This window comes from Rhinoraja longicauda, chromosome 36 (genome assembly GCF_053455715.1).
Source record: "Rhinoraja longicauda isolate Sanriku21f chromosome 36, sRhiLon1.1, whole genome shotgun sequence".
In the NCBI taxonomy this organism is placed as follows: Eukaryota; Metazoa; Chordata; class Chondrichthyes; order Rajiformes; family Arhynchobatidae; genus Rhinoraja; species Rhinoraja longicauda.
In genome coordinates, this window is record NC_135988.1 from 17,482,892 (window position 1) to 17,504,596 (window position 21,705).

At 49.0% G+C, this 21,705-nt stretch overlaps 1 protein-coding gene across 1 annotated transcript in view; it reads left to right on the top strand.

The window, feature by feature from the left end:
• The first annotated feature begins 1,195 nt into the window (after positions 1-1,195).
• The window catches only part of polb (polymerase (DNA directed), beta), a 49,753-nt gene continuing 29,243 nt past the window's right edge, over positions 1,196-21,705 (top strand). Inside the window, exons 1-10 of the mRNA XM_078429099.1 lie at positions 1,196-1,357; positions 4,929-4,986; positions 6,580-6,646; positions 6,830-6,904; positions 8,460-8,518; positions 9,719-9,768; positions 11,812-11,863; positions 14,654-14,708; positions 15,676-15,748; positions 17,166-17,236. Coding sequence (XP_078285225.1) covers positions 1,297-1,357; positions 4,929-4,986; positions 6,580-6,646; positions 6,830-6,904; positions 8,460-8,518; positions 9,719-9,768; positions 11,812-11,863; positions 14,654-14,708; positions 15,676-15,748; positions 17,166-17,236 — 621 coding nt within the window. The 5' untranslated portion in view covers positions 1,196-1,296. The remainder of the gene's footprint in view (positions 1,358-4,928; positions 4,987-6,579; positions 6,647-6,829; positions 6,905-8,459; positions 8,519-9,718; positions 9,769-11,811; positions 11,864-14,653; positions 14,709-15,675; positions 15,749-17,165; positions 17,237-21,705) is intronic.

Genomic DNA, 21,705 nt, shown 5'->3' on the forward strand with positions numbered 1-21,705 from the left:
AAGACAAGCAAATGGGACCAACTTTGATGGGCATCTTGGTCAGCATGGCCGAGTTGGGCTGAAGGGCCTGTTGCTGTGCTGTATAACTCTTTGAGGGCACAATGAATGTGACTTTGTTTGATGGCACAAATGCAATACAATAATTGAACAGCATTTTCTAGGCATATTTCTGAAATAGATTGCAGTATTCCCCATGCATATGGACGTGGCATTCCCAGGGAACAGTTGCCTGACTTTCTATTGGGGTTTCTGCGCTCTCGCTCTCTCTCTCTCTTTCTCTCCCCCTTCCTCCCTCTCCCCTTCCTCCCCCTCCCTCTCTCCCTCTCTCGCTCCCTCCCTCCCTCCCCCTCTCTCTCCCCCTCTCTCGCTCCCTCCCTCTCTCCCCCTCTCCCTCCATTTTTCTCTCTCTTTCTCTCTCTCTGCAATAAAGCCAATACATCAACCGTGTGAAGCGATTTACAGTGTGTGAGTGAGTATGTGTGAGTATGTGTGTGTCTGTCTGTGCATGTGTGTGTGCACGTGTGTGTATGTGTGAGTGAGTGTGTGTGTCTGTGTGTGAGTGTCTGTGTGTGTGTGAGTGTCTGTCTATGTGTGAGTGAGTGTGTGTGTATCTATGTGAGTGTGTGTCTATGTGTGAGTGTGTCTTATGTGTGAGTGTGTGTGATTGTGTGAGTATGGGTGTGAGTGTGAGTATGGGTGTGAGTGTGTATATGTGAGTGTGAGTCTATTTGTATGTATGTGAGTGTGTGTATGAGTGTGTGTATGAGTGTGAGTATGAGTGTGAGTGTGTATCTATATGTGAGTGTATCTGCATATGTGAGTGTGTGTGAATGTGAGTGCGAGTGCGTGTGTGCGAGTATGAGTGTGTGTGTGAGTGAGTGTGTGGGGTGTGTGAGTGTGTGTGTGGGGTGTGTGTGTGAGTGTGTTTGGGGTGTGTGAGTGTGTGGGGTGTGTGTGGGGTGTGTGTGAGTGTGTTTGGGGTGTGTGAGTGTGTGGGGTGTGTGTGGGGTGTGTGTGAGTGTGTTTGGGGTGTGTGAGTGTGTGGGGTGTGTGTGGGGTGTGTGAGTGAGTGTGTGTTGGCTGCAGCCAGGGGCCGGGGCCGCGCACCGTTTAAATCCCCGGGGGGGCGGGGCCGAGGGGGCGGGGCCGGGGGGCGGGGCCGGGGGCGCGCACGCGGCCTAGTGACGCAGCAGAAGCCTGGCATTGTGGTGACGGCGGCCGCCGGCCCGGGACAGGGACAGGGAGGGAGGGAGGCTGCCGTTCGGGCGGGCGGGCCTTGCACCGACAGCCGCCGCCATGAGCAAGAGGAAGGCGCCGCAGGAGTCGATGAACGAGGGGATCACAGACTTCCTCATCGGTAACTGGAGGCGGGAGACAGCGGCGCGTTAATCCCCTCCCCCCCCTCACTACCCCCTCCCCCCCCTCACTACCCCCTCCCCCCCCCTCACTACCCCCTCCCCCCCCTCACTACCCCCTCCCCCCCCTCACTACCCCCTCCCCCCCCCTCACTACCCCCTCCCCCCCCCTCACTACCCCCTCCCCCCCCCTCACTACCCCCTCCCCCCCCCCTCACTACCCCCTCACTACCCCCTCCCCCCTCGCCCTCACTACCCCCTCCCCCCCCCTCACTACCCCCTCCCCCCTCGCCCTCACTACCCCTTCCCCCCTCGCCCTCCCCCCCCTCACTACCCCCTCCCCCCTCGCCCTCCCCCCCTCACTACCCCCTCCCCCCTCGCCCTCCCCCTCTCACTACCCCCTCCCCCCTCGCCCTCCCCCCCTCACTACCCCCTCCCCATCGCCCTCCCCCCCCTCACTACCCCCCTCGCCCTCCCCCTCACTACCCCCTCCCCCTCGCCCTCCCCCCCTCACTACCCCCTCCCCCCTCGCCCTCCCCCTCACTACCCCCTCCCCCCTCGCCCTCCCCCCCTCACTACCCCCCTCCCCCCTCGCCCTCCCCCCTACCTCTCTCCCCCTCACCTCCCCCTCGCCCTCCCTACCCCCTCCCCCCTCGCCCTCCCTCCCCCCTCGCCCTCCCCCCCTCACTACCCCCTCCCCCCCTCACTCCCCCCTCGCCCTCCCCCCCTCACTACCCCCTCCCCCCTCGCCCTCCCCCCCTCACTACCCCCCTCCCCCCCTCCCCCCTCGCCCTCCCCCCCTCACTACCCCCTCCCCCCCTCGCCCTCCCCCCTCACTAACCCCTCCCCCTCGCCCTCCCCCCTCACTACCCCCTCCCCCTCGCCCTCCCCCCTCACTACCCCCCTCCCCCTCGCCCTCCCCCCCTCACTACCCCCTCCCCCTCGCCCTCCCCCCCTCACTACCCCCTTGCCCTCCCCCCTCACTACCCCCTCGCCCTCCCCCTCACTACCCCCTCCCCCTCGCTCTCCCCCCCTCACTACCCCCTCCCCCTCGCCCTCCCCCTCCCCCCTCGCCCTCCCCCCCTCACTACCCCCTCCCCCCTCGCCCTCCCCCCTACCTCTCTCCCCCTCACTACCCCCCTCCCCCCCATCCCCTCTCCCTCACCCTCTCTCCCCCCTACCTCTCTCCCCCTCACTATCCCCTCCCCCCCATCCCCTCTCCCTCACCCTCTCTCCCCCCTACCTCTCTCCCCCTCACTATCCCTTCCCCTCTCCCCACTTCCCCATTCCCCCTCTCCCCATCCCCTCTCCCCATCCCCCTTCCCCCTCCCCTCACTCTCCCCTTCCCCTCTCCCCCTTCCCCTCTCTCCCCTTCCCCTCTCCCCTTCCCCTCTCTGCCTTTCCCCCTCTCCCCCTTGCCTCCTTCCCCCTTCTCCCCTTCCCCTCTCCCCCTTCCCCTCTCTCCCCTTTCCCCTCTCCCCCTTCCCCTCTCCCCCCTCCCTCCCCCCTTCCCTTCTCCCCCCTCCCCTCACTCCCTCTCCCAACTTCCCCTCACCCCACTTCCCCTTTCCCCTCTCCCCCTTCCCCCTCCCCTTTCCCCCCTCCCCCTTCCCCCTCCCCCTTCCCCCCTCCCCTTCCCCTCCCTCCCCTTCCCCTCCCTCCTTCCCCTCTCCCCCTTCCCTTCCTCTCCCCCCCTTCCCTTCCTCTCCCCCCTTCCCTTCCTCTCCCCTTCCCCTCCACCCTCTCCCCCTTCCCCTCACTCACTATCCCCTCCCCCCATCCCCTCGCCCTCCCCCCTACCTCTCTCCCCCTCACTATCCCCTTCCCCCTTCCCCTCTCCCCTTCCCTTCCTCTCTCCCCACTTCCCCTCTCTCCCCTCACCCCCCATTTCCCTCTTCCCCTCTCCCCTTCCCCTTACCCCTTCCCCTCTCCCCTTCCCCTCTCCCTCCTTTCCCCCTTCCCCTCTCCCCCCCTCCCCTCACCCTCTCTCTCCCCTTCCCCTCTCCCCCCTTCCCCTCTCCACCCTTCCCTTCTCCCCTCTTCCCCTTTCTCCCCCCCTCACTGTACTTATGCATCTGTCAATAAACCCAACAATTAACTTTCTGTTCCCTCCCCAACATTAAGCTATTTTAAATCCTGAGTCCCTACCCTAATTTGGAATCTTGTGTTTAATCTCCGAGTCCCTACTCTTTATTCACTTTAATGGGTTCCAGCCTAAAGATGTCCTAGGTCAATCATTAAAATAATTAAAAACAAAATAAAACATTGCTCAAATAAAGCTATAACTGCTACTCAAGGACCAAAATTATCAATATTGTGGAATAGTTCTCGGGTTGGAAATGAACAAATGTAACCATGACATTCAAGAAAAGGGGGAGAGAGAGAAAGCTAGGATCTGTATACCAGCTAGCCAACAGTGGTAGGGGAAATATTCAAACTATTTTTAATGAAGGAATTCACAGTAAGGAGCTTTGAACATCATAGGAAAGAAAACTGCAGGGGCTGGTTTAAATTGAAGGTAGACACAAAATGCTGGAGTTTGCTCATTGGGTCAGGCAGCATCTCTGGAGAGAAGGAATGGGTGACGGTTCGGGTCGAGATAGGAATGGGTGACGTTTCGGGTCGAGACCCTTCTTCAGACTGATGTCAGGGGAGGGGGCGGTCTCGCCCCCTCCCCTGACATCAGTCTGAAGAAGGGTCTCGACCCGAAATGTCACCCATTCCTTCCCTGCAGAGATGCTGCCTGACCTGCTGAGTTACTCCAGCATTTTCTGTCTACCTTCGCTTTGAAAATCATGATGCATTTGCACCGAACGATCAGGAAATGGCGTTTGCCAAATTAGAATTGTTTTGAGGTGGTAATATTTGGAAGATATGGTAGATAAAAAATTGATCCGGGATTGTTTCCAAAGGTTGAGGGCGTGCAGCGTAGGTTTACTAGGTTAATTCCCGGAATGGCGGGACCGTCATATGTTGAAAGACTGGAGCGACTAGGCTTGTATACACTGGAATTTAGAAGGATGAGAGGAGATCTTATCGAAACGTATAAGATTATTAAGGGGTTGGACACGTTAGAGGCAGGAAACATGTTCCCAATGTTGGGGAGTCCAGAACAGTTTAAGAATAAGGGGTAGGCCATTTAGAACTGAGATGAGGAAAAAGTTTTTCAGTCAGAGAGTTGTGAATCTGTGGAATTCTCTGCCTCAGAAGGCAGTGGAGGCCAATTCTCTGAATGCATTCAAGAGAGAGCTGGATAGAGCTCTTAAGGATAGCGGAATCAGGGGGTATGGGGAGAAGGCAGGAACGGGGTACTGATTGAGAATGGTCAGCCATGATCATGGCTCGAAGGGCCGAATGGCCTCCTCCTGCACCTATTGTCTATTGTTATTGCAACAAAATCAGGGCTCATCAGATTGGAGTAATGCAAAAGCAGATTGGTTAACACATGGTCTTTGGCTTCTGTCAAGCTCCTTTTCCCAGTCATCATCTCCATCTCCAGCTGACTGTTTTTCTTTCAAAGGTTTCTGTGCAAATGATTGTTTGAGACTTACCTTTGGTTGTCTTATTTTGCAGAACTGGCTAACTTTGAGAGGAATGTGAATCGAGCAATGCACAAGTACAATGCTTACAGGTAATCCTCAGAATCAGTGGCATTGACGTCCGACAGTTGCATTTCTTCCCAGGGTTCCTGGCCTAATCAAAAATCAATGTGGAGGAGCTCAGCAGGTCAGGCAGCATCTGTGGAGGGAATGGGCGGGTGACATTTTGGGTCGGGTCCCTCCTTCATAATGATGGGAGTGGGGGGGGTGGGGGAAGTAAGCTGGAAAATAGAGGTAGAGCTGGAGCAGGTGATAGGTGTATGCACTCCAGTTGACTTGGGTCAGTGGCTGCTATCTAAATATTGGTCCCCTGAGTAAACCGAGTTCATCACCCCGATTAGGAGGTGTTTCCAACTGGATCCAAAATTCTCATCACTAGTGATGTTCTGGACAAACTAATGAGTTATGACCTGTATTCTAGCAATCGTTCCCAATATGAACCACATGATGAATGTACTTCAAGCTTAAATTTCATATTTTAATTGGTTTAGTTTAGTTTAGAGATACAGCGCGTGAAACAAGCCCTTCGGTGCACCGAGTCCACACCGACCAGCGATCCCCGCACATTAACACTATCCTACACACACTAGAGACAATTTACACTTGTACCAAAGCCAATTAGCCTACAAGTCTGCACGTCTTTGGAGTGTGGGAGGAAACCACAGATCTCGGAGGAAACCCACGGGGAGAACGTACAAACTCCGTACAGACAGCACCGATAGTCGGGATGGATGCCGGGTCAATGGACAATAGACAATAGGTGTAGGAGTAGGCCATTCGGCCCTTCGAGCCAGCACCGCCATTCAATGTGATCATGGCTGATCATTCTCAATCAGTACCCCGTTCCTGCCTTCTCCCCACACCCCCTGACTCCGCTATCCTTAAGAGCTCTATCTAGCTCTCTCTTGAATGCATTCAGAGAATTGGCCTACACTGCCTTCTGAGGCAGAGAATTACACAGATTCACAACTCTCTGACTGAAAAGGTTTTTCCTCATCTCCGTTCTAAATGGCAGACCCCTTATTCTTAAACTGTGGCCCCTTGTTCTGGACTCCCCCAACATTGGGAACATGTTTCCTGCCTCTAACGTGTCCAACCCCTTAATAATCTTATACGTTTCGATAAGATCTCCTCTCATCCTTCTAAATTCCAGTGTATACAAGCCTAGTCGCTCCAGTCTTTCAACATAAGACAGTCCCGCCATTCCGGGAATTAACCTAGTAATTTAGTTTAGAGATACAGCGCTTAAAACAAGCCCTTCGGTGCACCGAGTCCACACCGACCAGCGATCCCCGCACATTAACACTAGCCTACACACACTAGAGACCCTGCAAGTGCAGCAAGGCAGCAACTCTGCCACTGTGCCACCGTGGCCACAGTTGTTCCAAGGTGGCCAGGTTATAGATAGAAATACACTTTCAATCTGAGTTTGTCATCTGTAAATTAGATTCTGAATTTGCAGTATACCTGCTTTCTATGTGAGGCTCCCGTGGGAAGGGAGAATGTGTGTAATGTAATTTTTATAAAATCAATACTTTCTAGAGGCTTTCTAATCTGCAGATGATTACCAAAAACAAAGTAGACATTTGGAATGCAAGTTTGTACTTTTTGTTATCTTCCGGCAGGAAAGCAGCTTCAGTCATCGCAAAATATCCAACAAGAATCAAGAGTGGTGCAGAAGCTAAAAAGCTGGTGAGCATTTAAATTCTAAGAAAAGCTTTTTTATAACATTTCAACATTTTGTAAACTCTAAAGTTATTCTTTCCAATATTTGCATCATTTAAAACATCTTAACTGAGTTAAAATGACAAGGAATCTGAGTAGAGGTGTTTTGTGAGATAGCATGCGTTAATTTGTATTTACAATACGTTTTAGGAAGGAGTTGGTGACAGGATTGCAAAGAAGATTGATGAGTTTCTCGCAACAGGAAAGTTGCAAAAGTTGGAAAAGGTACAACATGGATTTATATGCAATTAACCGTTTCAAGTGTCAATCACCTGTTTAGATTTATTCCAGATTAATGGTACGGGATGATCGAACAAACATCCAAAGTAAGAAATCTTATCATGTGTGAAAAGAAAGCCATGTATATTTTGCAAAGAAGATGGTTCCCTCTATGATCTTCAGTTCACTTAGGTGGATACTAAAGATAGATACAATAGACAATAGGTGCAGGAGGAGGCCATTCGGCCCCTCATGCCAGCACTGCCATTCAATGTGATCATGGCTGATCATTCTCAATCAGTACCCCGTTCCTGCCTTCTCCCCATACCCCCTGACTCCGCTATCCTTAAGAGCTCTATCTAGCTCTCTCTTGAATGCATCCAGAGAATTGGCCTCCACTGCATTCTGAGGCAGAGAATTCCACAGATTCACAACTCTCTGACTGAAAAGGTTTTTCCTCATCTCAGTTCTAAATGGCCTACCCCTTATTCTTAAACTGTGGCCCCTTGTTCTTGACTCCCCCAACATTGGGAACATGTTTCCTGCCTCTAACGTGTCCAACCCCTTAATAATCTTATACGTTTCGATAAGATCTCCTCTCATCCTTCTAAATTCCAGACCCGAAATGTCACCCATTCCTTCTTTCCAACGATGTGGCCTGTCCCGCTGAGTTAAAGTATTTTGTGTCCATCTTTGGTTTTAACCAGCATCTGCATTTCCTTCCTATACAAAAAACACTGTACATTTTGAAAAGAGGGTAGTCCACACAACTCCAACCACATATGCTTACCAGAGGGGTTGGTATATTTAAAATTTGTTACTGATGTGGAATTTTGCTCTAACTAGATTGATTTCCACATTTTCTCTGGTATAACTTCAATTTATTTCAAAATGGTTTTAAAATGATTATAAAGAATATGGGGTGTAAGAAAATAACTGCAAATGCCGGTACAAATTGAAGGTATTTATTTCACAAAATGCTGGAGTAACTCAGCAGGTCAGGCAGCATCTCAGGAGAGAAGGAATGGGTGACGTTTCGGGTTGAGACCCTTCTTCAGACTGATGTCAGGGGGGCGGGAACATAACGAATATGGGCATACCCTAAAAAGTGCTTTAGAAATGCTTGTGCATTTCCATGTCTGACTTGACATGTTATTTGTGTAGGAAAAAAACTGCAGATGCTGGTTAAAATCGAAGGTAGACACAAAATGCGGAGTAACTCAGCGGGTCATGCAGCATCTCGGGAGAGAAGGAATGGGTGATGTTTCGGGTCGAGACCCTTCTTCAGACCGATGCCATTTTTATTATGTTTAAAAGTCCCACAGCACAGAAAAAGGCCCTGGTGCATAGGGGAGAAGGAAGGAGAGGGTTGTATTGTTGAGGAATAAGGAAGGGAGAGTGGAAGACTAACTGAATCAAATTCTGTTACGGGTCAGAAAGGTCGATTTAAATAGACTGGTGTATATAGATTTATATATATTGATTTAAATGTCTAGTGTATATAGTTTAGCCTTTTCATATTTTGATGATTACATTGAAATTTTGCTTTCTTTTCTTCCAGATTCGTCAAGACGATACCAGTTCATCTATTAACTTTTTAACAAGAGTAACCGGAATAGGGTAAGTTCTGAAGGCAATAACATTTATCACAGTGGTCCTTCATTACCTGGCAAAATGGAGAGGATTCCATGTATCCCAATAATTCTTGTTGTTGGTGCCAGTATAGTTTGGTTTATTATTGTCACGTGTACCGAGGTACAGTGAAAAGCTTTTGTTGCGTGCTATCCAGTCAATAGAAAACTTCCCCTCTCTCTTCCCCCATGCCCCTCCCACGTACAGACAACTCGACCCCTACCGAGGCGACCGACCCGCACAGCCCCCGCAAGGAGATGGAAAGTCCACGCGGCCGAGCCGCACCGGGCGCTGGAAAGTCCCGCGGCCGTGCCGCGCTGGAAAGTCCCCGGTGCGAGCCACACCGGTAGATGGAAGGCGCCGCGGCCACGCCGCACCGGACGATGGAAGGCCCCGCGGCCGCACCGGGCGCTGTTCAGTCCCGTGGTCGCGCAGCACCAGGCGATGGAAGGCCCCGCGGCCGAGCCGCACCGGGCACTGTTCAGTCCCGCGGCCGAGCCGCACCGGGCGATGGAAGGCCCCGCGGCCAAGCCTCGCCCTGAGGAAGAGACCTAAGAAAAGAAAGATTTCCCCCACCCCCCCCCCCACATACACCCCCCCCCCACACATACACAACCAAAAACAAAACACCCCAACACCAACACACAAACAAAAAAAGGACAAAGGACAAACAGACTGCCAGGGAGCCGCAGCCGTTAGTCGCCGCCACACGTGATCAAGGGCCCCACTGGCAGTCTGCCGCATCTTCAGTACATCCCCACTTCAGCATGTTCGATTTGCTCCTCATAGCAGGAGGCCATTTGGCCCTTCGAGCCAGCACCACCATTCATTGTGATCATGGCTGATCATCCACTATCAGTAACCCCTGCCTGCCTTCTCCCCATATCCCTTGATTCCGCTTGCCCCTAGAGCTCTATCTAACTCACCAAAGCCTTGGAGAGGGTTTGAGGATGTTTACCAGGATGCAGTTTCAGAGATTGGAGACCTAGGAAGTTTGCAGCTCATAATAAGGAAAAATGATGTTTAACTGATGGCTAAGGTTTGTCATTGGTATGCGAGTTGGTGTCTGGATCAATTTAAAATGAATGGGCAAAAGAAAAATTAAAGGGGAATGAGGTGAAATATTTTGGAAGGGCTTTAAACGGGATTGAAGGCAGTCATTTACTAATGCATGTTGATACTTTGCAGACCTGCAGCAGCGAGAAAGTTTGTGGAGGAGGGGATCAAGACTTTGGATGGTACGGTATTTAAGCCCCCATTTTTTAAAACTACAACAGCACCAGCTTTTGAGGCTGTAAAGTTACAACCTTAAATTTAATCATTAATTGCCCATAAATAAAAATACATATGAAAATGTTCCTTTCATTCTTTACTTTTACGGTTTCTTTACTTTGCAAAGTATTTATTTCACTTCACTTCATACTCTGCAGCGTTCTGTTCTGTTAATGACTGGTCGTTCATAATGAAAAGCAAAAATCGGCAGTTAAAAAAATAAAATAAAAACAGAAAATGCTGGAGATACACAGCAGGCCATGCAACATGTTTAGTTTAGTTTATAAAGATGCAGCATGGAATCAGACCAAGTCCACGCCACTAGCAATCATCCTATGCTAATTCGATCCTACACATTAGAATGTGGCAGGAAACCAGAGCACCCGGAGAAAAACCACGTGGTCACAGGGAGAACGTTCAAGCTCCACACAGCCACACAATACCTGGACCCCTCCACACAACGCCTGGCCCCTCCACACAACAACATTCACTGGCTTCTCACCACGTGAAATCTTCTGTCTTGTTATTTCTCCAATCAAACAGCACAACTCCCATTATCCAACAGTTCGCTCCAAGTATAACATTTACACAACCATTGTAAGGTAATTCAGGAGACTTGTCTGTGACCACAACAATCACTGTGGGTACAGGTCTATTGGTTACATGGACAAGATTTATGACATAAGTTGCATCCAATACAAAGAACCAACACGGAGCAAAGATGACAGTCACAGTCTGTTCCTTGAAACCTCAGAGACTCACCCTCTGAGTGACCGTGGTTCAGGACACTTTTCCTCCCACCGTGTCCTGTTCACTGAGCCGGCTGCCTCCATCTGTCATGTGGTTTCTTTGTCCTGATCTGAGCCTCAATATCCCTTGTCATCCAGGTTTTCTACTTTTGCCTTCATTGCGCTGCACTCAAACTGGGATATTCTCATCCTGAGATCATCTGATCTCACGTTGAAAAGTCTCCGACAGACATCCCATTACCGGCTAACGGCCTGGAAAAAGCAACTTTTTGCAAGTTCCACTTCAGAGCCCACAGAACTGATGGAGATGCAACTCACCTTTGATCCTGAAGGAACCCCCAAGAGAGGAAGGAAGATCTGGGGAACCCAAGGGCGGCACGGTAGCGCAGCGGTAGAGTTGCTGCTTTACAGCGAATGCAGCGCCGGAGACTCGGGTTCGATCCTGACTACGGGTGCTGCACTGTAAGGAGTTTGTACGTTCTCCCCGTGACCTGCGTGGGTTTTCTCCGAGATCTTCGGTTTCCTCCCACACTCCAAAGACGTACAGGTATGTAGGTTAATTGGCTGGGTAAATGTAAAAATTGTCCCTAGTGGGTGTAGGATAGTGTTAATGTACGGGGATCGCTGGGCGGCACGGACTTGGTGGGCCGAAAAGGCCTGTTTCCGGCTGTATATATATGATGATGATGATGATATGATGACAGCACCTGTAGTCGGCATCGAACCCGGGTCTCCGGCGTTGTGAGGCAGCAACTCTACCAGGGCCCTCCAGTTTGAGCATTTACAATTGGGGATGAGTAAGAGGTCATGTCTCGACAACTATGGGGCTGGCATTGAGTACAGGGATGGGAAGGGTCAGTCTACTGTCAGGTAAAGTGCACAGCTCAAACCCATTTACATGGACACAGTCGAGAAGGAATGGGTGACGTTTCGGGTCGAGACCCTTCTTCAGACTAGTCTGAAGAAGGGTCTCGACCCGAAACGTCACCCATTCCTTCTCTCCCGAGATGCTGCCTGACCCGCTGAGTTGCTCCAGCTTTTTGTGTCTACCTTCGTTTTAAACCAGCATCTGCCGTTTTTTGCCCATACAACGGCCACAGTGATGATCTTTAAGTGTACCGCCCTTTGTGAGGGGAACAGTTAGCCCTCTGGAGCGGGGGAAAACAATTTAATCTAATTCTTGACAGCGAATTCTTTCTGTTATTTGAAGTCTTCTAAATGGCTATTAATGATTTGAAATATATTTTCTCTGACCAACAGATCTGAGGGAAAATGAACACATACTGAATTATCATCAGCGGATTGGCTTGAAGTAAGTGTTTTCGTGGTGGAGTCTTTTTGTCGTAAAGGCAATGAGATGCAGCAGGGGATGTAGTATTAATGGCGGTGGATTTGGTGCAGTGAGCAGCTTTGCTCGCTGCAAATTGTTTGTGGTGGCGCCTACAATCATCATACACTCACACAAAGTTGCATACAGGCTCCTTGGCCCAACATGCCCCATCGACACGCTGACCCAACATGCCCCCATCAACACTCGGCCCACCTGGGTAGACACAAAATGCTGGAGTAACTCAGCGGGTCAGGCAGCATCTCGGGAGAGAAGGAATGGGTGACGTTTCGGGTCCCGAAACGTCACCCATTCCTTCTCTCCCGAGTTGCTGCCTGACCCGCTGAGTTACTCCAGCATTTTGTGTCTACCTTCGATTTTAACCAGCATCTACAGTTTTTCTTTTCCTACACGCTAGTCCCACCTGCATGTGTTTGGCCCATATCCTTTCTAAACCAGTCCTATTCATGCACCTGTCCAAATGTCTTTGAAACATTGTGGGTAGTACCGGCCTCAACTACCTCCTCCGGCAGCTCGTTCCGTACACCCAGCAACCTTTGCGTAAAAAAAAAAATGTTGCCCCTCAGGTTCCTATTAAATCATTCCCATTGGCGAGAGTTAGTGAGTGCCAGAACAGTGGCAGGAGAGCAGGGAGGGGCAAAGTGAAAGTTTGAAAGAGGGCAGCTCCTCCAGCCATACCTTTTTTGCTAATCACTAAAGCCTTTGCCGTCCTCTTTGGTCTTGGACAGTCGCCTTTATTCTCCTTTGACATCTCCCGCCACATGCCTTTTGTCTGCAAGAGTGTAACTTTCTATCTATTGGTCATTTTGAGAAAAATTACTTTTGAAGAGACAGTAATATTTAGATTTAGAGATACAGCGCGGAAACAGGCCCTTCGGCCCACCGAGTCCGCGCCACCCAGCGATCCCCGCACATTAACACTATCCTACACACACTAGGGACAATTTTTTAAAAACATATTACCCAGTCAATTAACCTACATACCTGTACGTCTTTGGAGTGTGGGAGGAAACCGAAGATCTCGGAGAAAACCCACGCTGGTCACAGGGAGAATGTACAAACTCCGTACAGACGGCGCCCGTAGTCAGGATCGAACCTGAGTCTCCGGCGCTGCATTTGCGTTTATTCTCCTTTGACATCTCCCGCCACATGCCTTTTCTATCTATTAGTCATTTTGAGGAAAATTACTTTTGAAGAGACCGTAATATTGGCGGAGGTAGCGTTAGTCAGTAGGTTTGTGGTAGATGTCGGTCATAAGCCTGTCTCCTGTGATGGAGATGGTGAGATCCAGAAATGGTAGGGAGATGTCGGAGATGGTCCAAGTATATTTAAGAGCAGGATGGAAATTAGTGGTGAAATATTGGCAAAGAGTTTGCAGTGAAAATTATCTCTGCATGATTTTATACAACACAAAATGGGCGGAATAAGATTTTCAGAAAACAGATGTATGTTCCATTTAAATCTGAAGAGTGAAGCACATCTTTGTAATCAGACCCTTGCAGCCAATTATTAAAAGTTTGCTGTTACCCATTGTAATTTCAAGTTGGAGGAAGGTCAAAGTTTTATGGGAATTCACAATTCAGAAGCTATTTCATTTTACTCCTTGGTTGAGAAAGTTAGTTTGAACCTGTTAATTCTTGTTGTTGTGCATTAAAGGATATGGAGACTAATCTGAGATTATCCACAGTAATTGAGCATTAACTTTCCCAATAATAATAATAATAATAATAATATATTTATTTTATATAGCGCCTTATCACATGCTCAAAGCGCTTTACAAATACATTTAACATAGAGACAAACAGACAAACTATCCTGACGGAAAAGCGGCGAATACTCAACGCCAGTGTCCTCTCACGTCAGGGTCCGGCAGCAGACATCAAAAAGCACAAGACACACAGATACAATTTTTTACACAAAACAGCCATCACAGTGATTGCTCCAGGCATACCCTCACTGTGATGGAAGGCAAAGTCTTATCTCCTCCTCATTCTTCTCCCGTGGCGCCACGAGGCACGCCAATAGATTAGCCTTAAAGACTTCAAAATGTTTACGTTAATGTCACATCCCGTGTGTTTAATTTGTTTGCTGATTTGGTACTCTGGCTAAAATTGGAGTTGGGAAAATTTTTAATAATTTTATTTCATTTTTTTAAGATTGTTTTTCTTAAATTTGAGCAAATGTGTAGTGCAGGTATTTGCTTAAAGTGCTAAAGCCTTCTGGTGGCAATAAAAGGGATAATTAAACAACTTTTAGTTTTGGACAATAAGATCATAAGTGATAGGAGTAGAATTAGGCCATTCTGCCCATCAAGTCTACTCCGCCATTCAATCATGGCTGATCTATCCGTCCCTCATAACCTCATTATCCTGCCTTCTCCCCATAACCCCTGACAGTAACCTAGTTACACTGTGCTACATGTAATAATCTTGGAAATACTTTTCTTGAAACGGATTTCAAAATGGAGGCTGGGCAGTAACTCAACGTTTGATGTGTTACATGGATCGCACAATTATAGTTGGATCTGAAACTAGAATTTCTACCTTGTGCTTCACGTTAGTTAGTATATTATATGCAGTGCAAGAGGATTGGTGAGATTTGAAGGTACTTCCTTGGTATTGTGCCAAAGTAGTTGTTATTTTTTGCTGATGCTAAACCTGAACCGTTTAATAGGCGACCTATATAAAGGAGAGTTCAAGTGGTAATCGCTTTCCAATTACGACATGCTCACAGTTATTTTATTGATCCTAATAGGTATTTTGAGGACTTTGAAAAGCGAATTCCTCGGACAGAAATGGTGAAAATGCAGGTAAGGCAAAGAGAACTTAAACTGCCCTGATGCAGAGTCTTGACCCGAAACACCGACCAGCACGTTGTCTGCTTGACTTTGTGCTTCTTGCAGTTTGTTTCTCACTTTATTCTGCGTCTCCTGTAATCGGTTGCTTATTTACACCTCACCCCTCGGGTAATAAATTGTAACTGCAGACTATGAATCGTAATGGGTAGAAAGCCTGTGCACAGATATGCTCGCTGCGTTCTTTGGAACACGGTTGTTCCTCTCTTGCTTTCAAATCATAGCACTTTAGTCATGTACAAAACTGTTGTCAAAAAACATTATCTGCAGTATCAGTGAGTAAAGCAGAGAGTTCCTTCAGAGAACCGTGGACGGCACGGTGGCGCAGCGGTAGAGTTGCCGCCTTACAGCGAATGCAGCGCCGGAGACTCGGGTTCGATCCTGACTCTGGGCGCCGTCTGTACGGAGTTTGTACGTTCTCCCCGTGACCTGCGTGGGTTTTCTCCGAGATCTTCGGTTTCCTCCCACACTCCAAAGACGTACAGGTGTGTAGGTTAATTGACTGGGTAAATGTAAAAAAATTATTTTTTAAAATTGTCCCTAGTGTAGTGTAAATGTGCGGGGATCGCTGGGCGGTGGGGACTCGGTGGGCCGAAGGGCCTGTTTCCACGCTGTATCTCTAAATCTAAAAATCTAAAACAATCCTGTTAGTCACGTTCTTCTGCTCTTTCATCTCTTGAGACAGCAACTTTAGTTTAGAGATACCGTGCGGAAACAGGCCCTTCGGCCCATTGAGTCCCACCGACCAGCGATCCCCGTACATTAACACTCTCCTACATACACTAGAGACAACCTTTTTCATTTTTATCAAGCCAATTGAGTTGAAGTGAATTAAAGATATGTCATGCATCACTTCGAATGTCACTTCCCCTTTTACTTTGCTTGTGAATTTTTAATAATTTTTGTCTCTTTTACTCTTTAGGCTATAGCTCTGCAGGAGGTGGAAAAATTAGATTCTAAATATGTTGCCACTGTTTGTGGCAGCTTCAGACGAGGTTGGTACATTCTTCCTTCACCAGCAGGAAAATGAAACATGGCCAATGGAATACTTGCTCTTGTGCCTAACCCAGGAAAATTGGATGATTTTCCTAACTTTTCCTTGCCGGTTTTTTTAATGTTGAATCTACTTGAAAAGTAGATTAAAAAAAAATTGGATCAAATTGCCAACGATGTAGTGTGTGCAAGCTCACCATGCGCTGAGGGGGACTTGGATACGTTCGCACTGTGGTTGGTCGTGGGGCTTGGAAAGCCAGGAGAACTTATGATCTTGAGACTGATCCACTCTTCTCAATGTCTCCGTCTCTACCACATCTGCTCCCAAGATGAGGCTTTCCATTAGGGTTGCCAACTTCCTCACTCCCAAATACAGGACAAGGTGATGTCACCGCCCCGCGCCCCACGCGACCTCACCCAGCCAGTGGCCACGTGCTCCCGCTCCACCAATGGCGGCCGCCCGGGCTGGTAGGCGGGTTGCATAGCAACCTACGTGAGGCGGCGCCCGGGCCTGCACTGTCCGATGTAGGAAACAAAAACTGCAGATGTTGGTTAAAATCGAAGGTAGACACACAATGCCGGAGTAACTCAGCGGGTCATGCAGCATCTCGGGAGAGAAGGAATGGGTGACGTTTCAGGTCGAGTCCCTTCTTCAGACTCGACTCTTCAGGGTCTCGACCCAAAAGGTCACCCATTCCTTCTCTCCTGAGATTCTCCCTGTCCTACTGAGTTACTCCAGCATTGTATGTTTACTACACTGTCTGGGACTGCAGCGCCCCCTGGGCTACAGTGTCGAAGTCTACAGTGTCCGGGCCTACAACGCCACCTGGGCCTAATTCGGGACAAGGGCGGTCCCCTACGGGACTAACCAATTTAACCAAAATACGGGATGTCCCGGCTAATACGGGACAGTTGGCAACCCTACTTTCCATCCAAGATGTCTTCCTTCGTTAGTAAACATGGTTTCCCCTCCCAGTGTCGTGGATGGACCCTTGAACTGTGTCTCCTCTGTGGCCAGTGGCACTGCTTTTGCTCCCCCTTCCCCCAGACCCAACTAGGACGGAGTTCCCCATGTCCTCATCTTGACCCGAAACGTCACCCATTCCTTCTCTCCTGAGATGCTGCCTGACCTGCTGAGTTACTCCAGCATTTTGTGAATAAATACCTCCCATGTCCTCATTGTTCACCCCACCAGCCTCCGCATCCAACACATCCTTGTTTCTACTTAATAAAATGTATAATACTTTCCTTTAAAGCGATTGAGCTGATCGAAGACGTGCTGTTCAGTTTCATGACGACCAGTTCATCTTCATCTGTTCACTTTTTCTATTTGTTTAATGACTACTAAATGCAAAAAAAATGCAGGGAGTATGGATCAAAGGCAATATTGCTCAGTGTTGTCTCCTCTCTGGTTCCCAGGTGCTGAGTCCAGCGGTGACATGGATATTCTCTTGACTCATCCGGACTATACCTCGGAATCATTAAAAAGAGTAAGTTTTGATTACTACAGATGTCAGTTTACAATTTCATATGGTAGTTTTCAGCATGTACATAATCACCAAGTCATGTCACAGAGTTTCAGCTGTGAGCAGTTTTTGTCCATCGCCGAGCTATTTCAACAGACAGGCATTGACACTCTGCCACATGGTTTATGTTTTGGCTTTGCTGCAGCCTGCGTTCTGTAATGACTCTAACAGTGAGGGTTAGTTGTGCCTGAAAGAACTGCAGATGCAGTTAAATCGAAGGTAGACACGAAATGCTGGAGTAACTCAGCGGCTCAAGCAGCATCTCGGGAGAGGAGGAATGGGTGATGTTTCAGGTGGAGACCCTTCTCCAGACTGATGTCAGGGGAGGGGGCAGTTGCTGCCGGCCTGCTCCATTGGCAGCGTAGTTTATTATTAATAATAATAATCCTTGAATAAATTTAAATGGTTTAATTGACCACTCCCTATTTTGTTTATCGAAACACAGAGGTCAGGCAGCATCTGTGGGGGGAATGGACACTGCCTGATCTGTTGTGTTTTGCTCGAGTCTGCAGCATCTGCAGTTTCATGTGTCCCCATTTTACCTTCCCTGTGACAAGGTGCGTGCTTCCTACACAGTCATAGTCATGCGTTTTCTTCAGATTCAGGCATTGTTCGACAGCAGAGGGCACTGTAATCCTTCCGTGGGGTGCAGATACACCAAAGGAACGAGATGCTAGGGCTGAACTCAAATTGCTTTAAATGGTTTTAAATTGCTGAAAACAGTGTCTTTGCAAGAGGATGCTCACCCTCATCATGTCACCATGTTAAACTACAGAATAAAGACTGAATGCTTTAATATAGGAAATAAATCCTGCAGGCAGGTTATCTTTGGTCACCTTTTGAAGGAATTTGTGAAAAGTTCAGTTTAGTTTATTGTCATGTGCACCGGGTACAGTGAAAAGCTTTTGTAGCGTGCTAACCAGTCAGCAGAAGGGCAATATGTGATTACAATCGAGCCATGCACAGTGTACAGATACGTCAATAGACAATAGACAATAGGTGCAGGAGGAGGCCATTCGGCCCTTCGAGCCAGCACCGCCATTCAATGTGATCATGGCTGATCATTCTCAATCAGTACCCCGTTCCTGCCTTCTCCCCATACCCCCTGACTCCGCTATCCTTAAGAGCTCTATCTAGCTCTCTCTTGAATGCATTCAGAGAATTGGCCTCCACTGCCTTCTGAGGCAGAGAATTCCACAGATTCACAACTCTCTGACTGAAAAAGTTTTTCCTCATCTCAGTTCTAAATGGCCCACCCCTTATTCTTAAACTGTGGCCCCTGGTTCTGGACTCCCCCAACATTGGGAACATGTTTCCTGCCTCTAACGTGTCCAACCCCTTAATAATCTTATACGTTTTGATAAGATCCCCTCTCATCCTTCTAAGGGAATAATCTCACGTCGTAAGGGAATAATGTTCAGTGCAAGCTAAAGGCAGTAACGTCCGATCAAAGATAGTCTGAGGATCACCAATGGGGTAGATAGTAGTTCAGCATTGCTTTCCAGTTGTGGTAGGATGGTTCAGTTGCCTGATTACAGCTGGGAAGAAACTGTCCCTGCATCTGGAGGTGTGCGTTTTCACACTTCTGTAGCTTTTGCCCGACGGGAGAGGGGAGAAGAGGGAGTGGCCGGGGTGTGACTCCTCCTTGATGATGCCGCTGGCAAAAGAGAGCATGCTACCTGATACTGGAAGATAGACACAAAATGGTGGAGTAACTTAGCAGGTCAGGCAGCATCTCGGGAGAGAAGGAATGGGTGACGTTTCGGGTCCCGAAACGTCACCCATTCCTTCTTTCCCGAGATGCTGCCTGACCCGCTGAGTTACTCCAGCATTTTGTGTCTACCCAGGTGGGCCGAGTGTTGATGGGGGGCATGTTGGGTCAGCGTGTCAGGCAGCATCTCGGGAGAGAAGGAATGGGTGAAGTTTCCGGTCGAGACCCTTCTTCAGACTGATGTCATTCCTTCTCTCCCGAGATGCTGCCTGACCCGCTGAGTTTATTCCAGCATTTTGTGTCTGCCTTCGATTTAAACCAGCATCTGCAGTTCTTTTCTACACGTGACCTGGATGGAGTCTAGTTTAGTTTATTATTGTCACGTGTACCGAGGCAAAGCTTTTTTGTTGGGCGCTGTTGTGACGCAGTGAAAAGACTATATGTGATTACAATCAAGCCATCCATAGAGTACAGACTCAAGATAATGGAGTAGTACATTCGATTTTTAAGATTTTTTTTTAGATTTGGAGATACAGCGCAGAAACAGGCCCTTCGGCCCACCGGGTCCGCGCCGCCCAGCGATCCCCGCACACTAACACTATCCTGCACCCACTAGGGACAATTTTTGCATTTGCCCAGCCAATTAACCTACAAAGCTGTACGTCTTTGGAGTGTGGGAGGAAACCGAAGATCTCGGAGAAAACCCACGCAGGTCACGGGGAGAACGTACAAACTCCTTACAGACGGCGCCCGTAGTCAGGATCGAACCTGAGTCTCCGGCGCTGCATTCGCTGTAAGGCAGCAATTCTACCGCTGCGCCACCGTGTCGCATTAACTGAAAAAAGTGTGAGAAATTTGTCTGGGAAAGAAATCCGCCAAAAATGCTGAGCTACTTACAAAATGGACTTTAAACCATTTGGACAGTTTCATGTTAACATCATGCTGTGCAGCGTAAACCACATTTTGAAATAAAATTTGTTTACAAGCGTCGAGGCTACATGTGCATTTAATTTTAATCCCACTTCACTAGCCATGGTAAGGAACCAATTCCCATCTGATTTTTCACCTCATTACATCGTGCATAGTAGCACCATTATTGTACGTTATTTGATAAATGGGATTCTAGTTTGATCCCTGACGTTGCTAGTTCAGTCTTATCGCCACGGGTGGCCACAGCAAGGAAACTAAATCCCGCCGTACTAGTAGGGTTGCCAACTGTCCCGTATTAGCTGGGACATCCCGTATTTGGGAATTCTCTGCCTCAGAAGGCAGTGGAGGCCAATTCTCTGAATGCATTCAAGAGAGAGCTCGATAGAGCTCTTAAGGATAGTGGAGTCAGGGGGTATGGGGAGAAGGCAGGAACGGGGTACTGATTGAGAATGATCCGCCATGATCACATTGAATGGTGGTGCTGGCTTGAAGGGCCGAATGGCCTCCTCCTGCACCTATTGTCTATTGTCTAAATTAGTTTGTCCCGTAATGGACCGCCCTTGTTCTATATTAGTAGGGTTGCCAACCTCCTCGCTCCCAAGTAACGGGCAAAGGGTGACGTCACCGCCCCGCGCCCCACGCCCCACGTGACCTCACCCAACCCGCGGCCACGTGCTCCCGCTCCGCCAATGGCGGCTGCCATTGGTGGAGCGGGAGCACGTGGCCGCTGGCTGGGTGAGGTCACGTGGGGCGCGGGGCGGTGACGTCACCTTGTCCCGTATTTGGGAGTGAGGGAGTTGGCAACCCTACTTACTCGGCTACTTACTAGAATGCCAGAAGAAGATTGGAGCAAAATGGTTTGTACTAATTGAAATGGTGCAAAAGTTGAAAATATTTCGATGGGCAATAATGACAGACCTAATGGATGAATCTGATCAAACTGTCCCTTCACTGAATGAGGCAGCTGTGTTTTAGCACCATGGAGTTTGTCGGTGTTTAGTTTAGTTTATTGTCACCTCTACCGAGGTACGGTGAAAAGGTTTTGTTGCATACTATCCAGTCAACAGAAGGACAATACATGTTTACAATCGATCCATTCACAGTGGAAAGACACATGATAAGGGAATAACGTTTAGCCAGCAAAGTCCGATTAAGGATAGTCTGAGGGTCACCATTGAGGTAGATCGTAGTGAAGTAGATCGTAGTTCAGGACTGCTTGCTTGTTGTGGGAGGATGATTCAGTTGCTTGATAACAGCTGCCATTGGTGGAGCGGGAGCACGTGGCCGCTGGCTGGGTGAGATCACGTGGGGCGCGGGGCGGTGACGTCACCCTTTGTCCCTTCTTTGGAGTGAGGAAGTTAGCAACCCTACTAATACGGGACAAGGGCGGTCCCGTACGGGACCGTGCGGCACGGTGGCGCAGCGGTAGAGTTGTTGCCTTACAGCGAATGCAGCGCCGGAGACTCGGGCGCTGACTACGGGCGCCGTCTGTACGGAGTTTGTACGTTCTCCCTGTGACTTGCGTGGGTTTTCTCCGAGATCTTCGGTTTCCTCCCACACTCCAAAGACGTACAGGTATGTAGGTTAATTGGCTGGGCAAATGTAAAAAAAAATGTCCCTAGTGTGTGTAGGATAGTGTTAATGTGCGGGGATCGCTGGGCGGCGCGGACCCGGTGGGCCGAAGGGCCTGTTTCCGCGCTGTATCTCTAAATAAAAAATATAAATAAATAAAAACCAATTTAGCCCAAAATACGGGATGTCCCGGCTAATACGGGACAGTTGGCAACCCTAG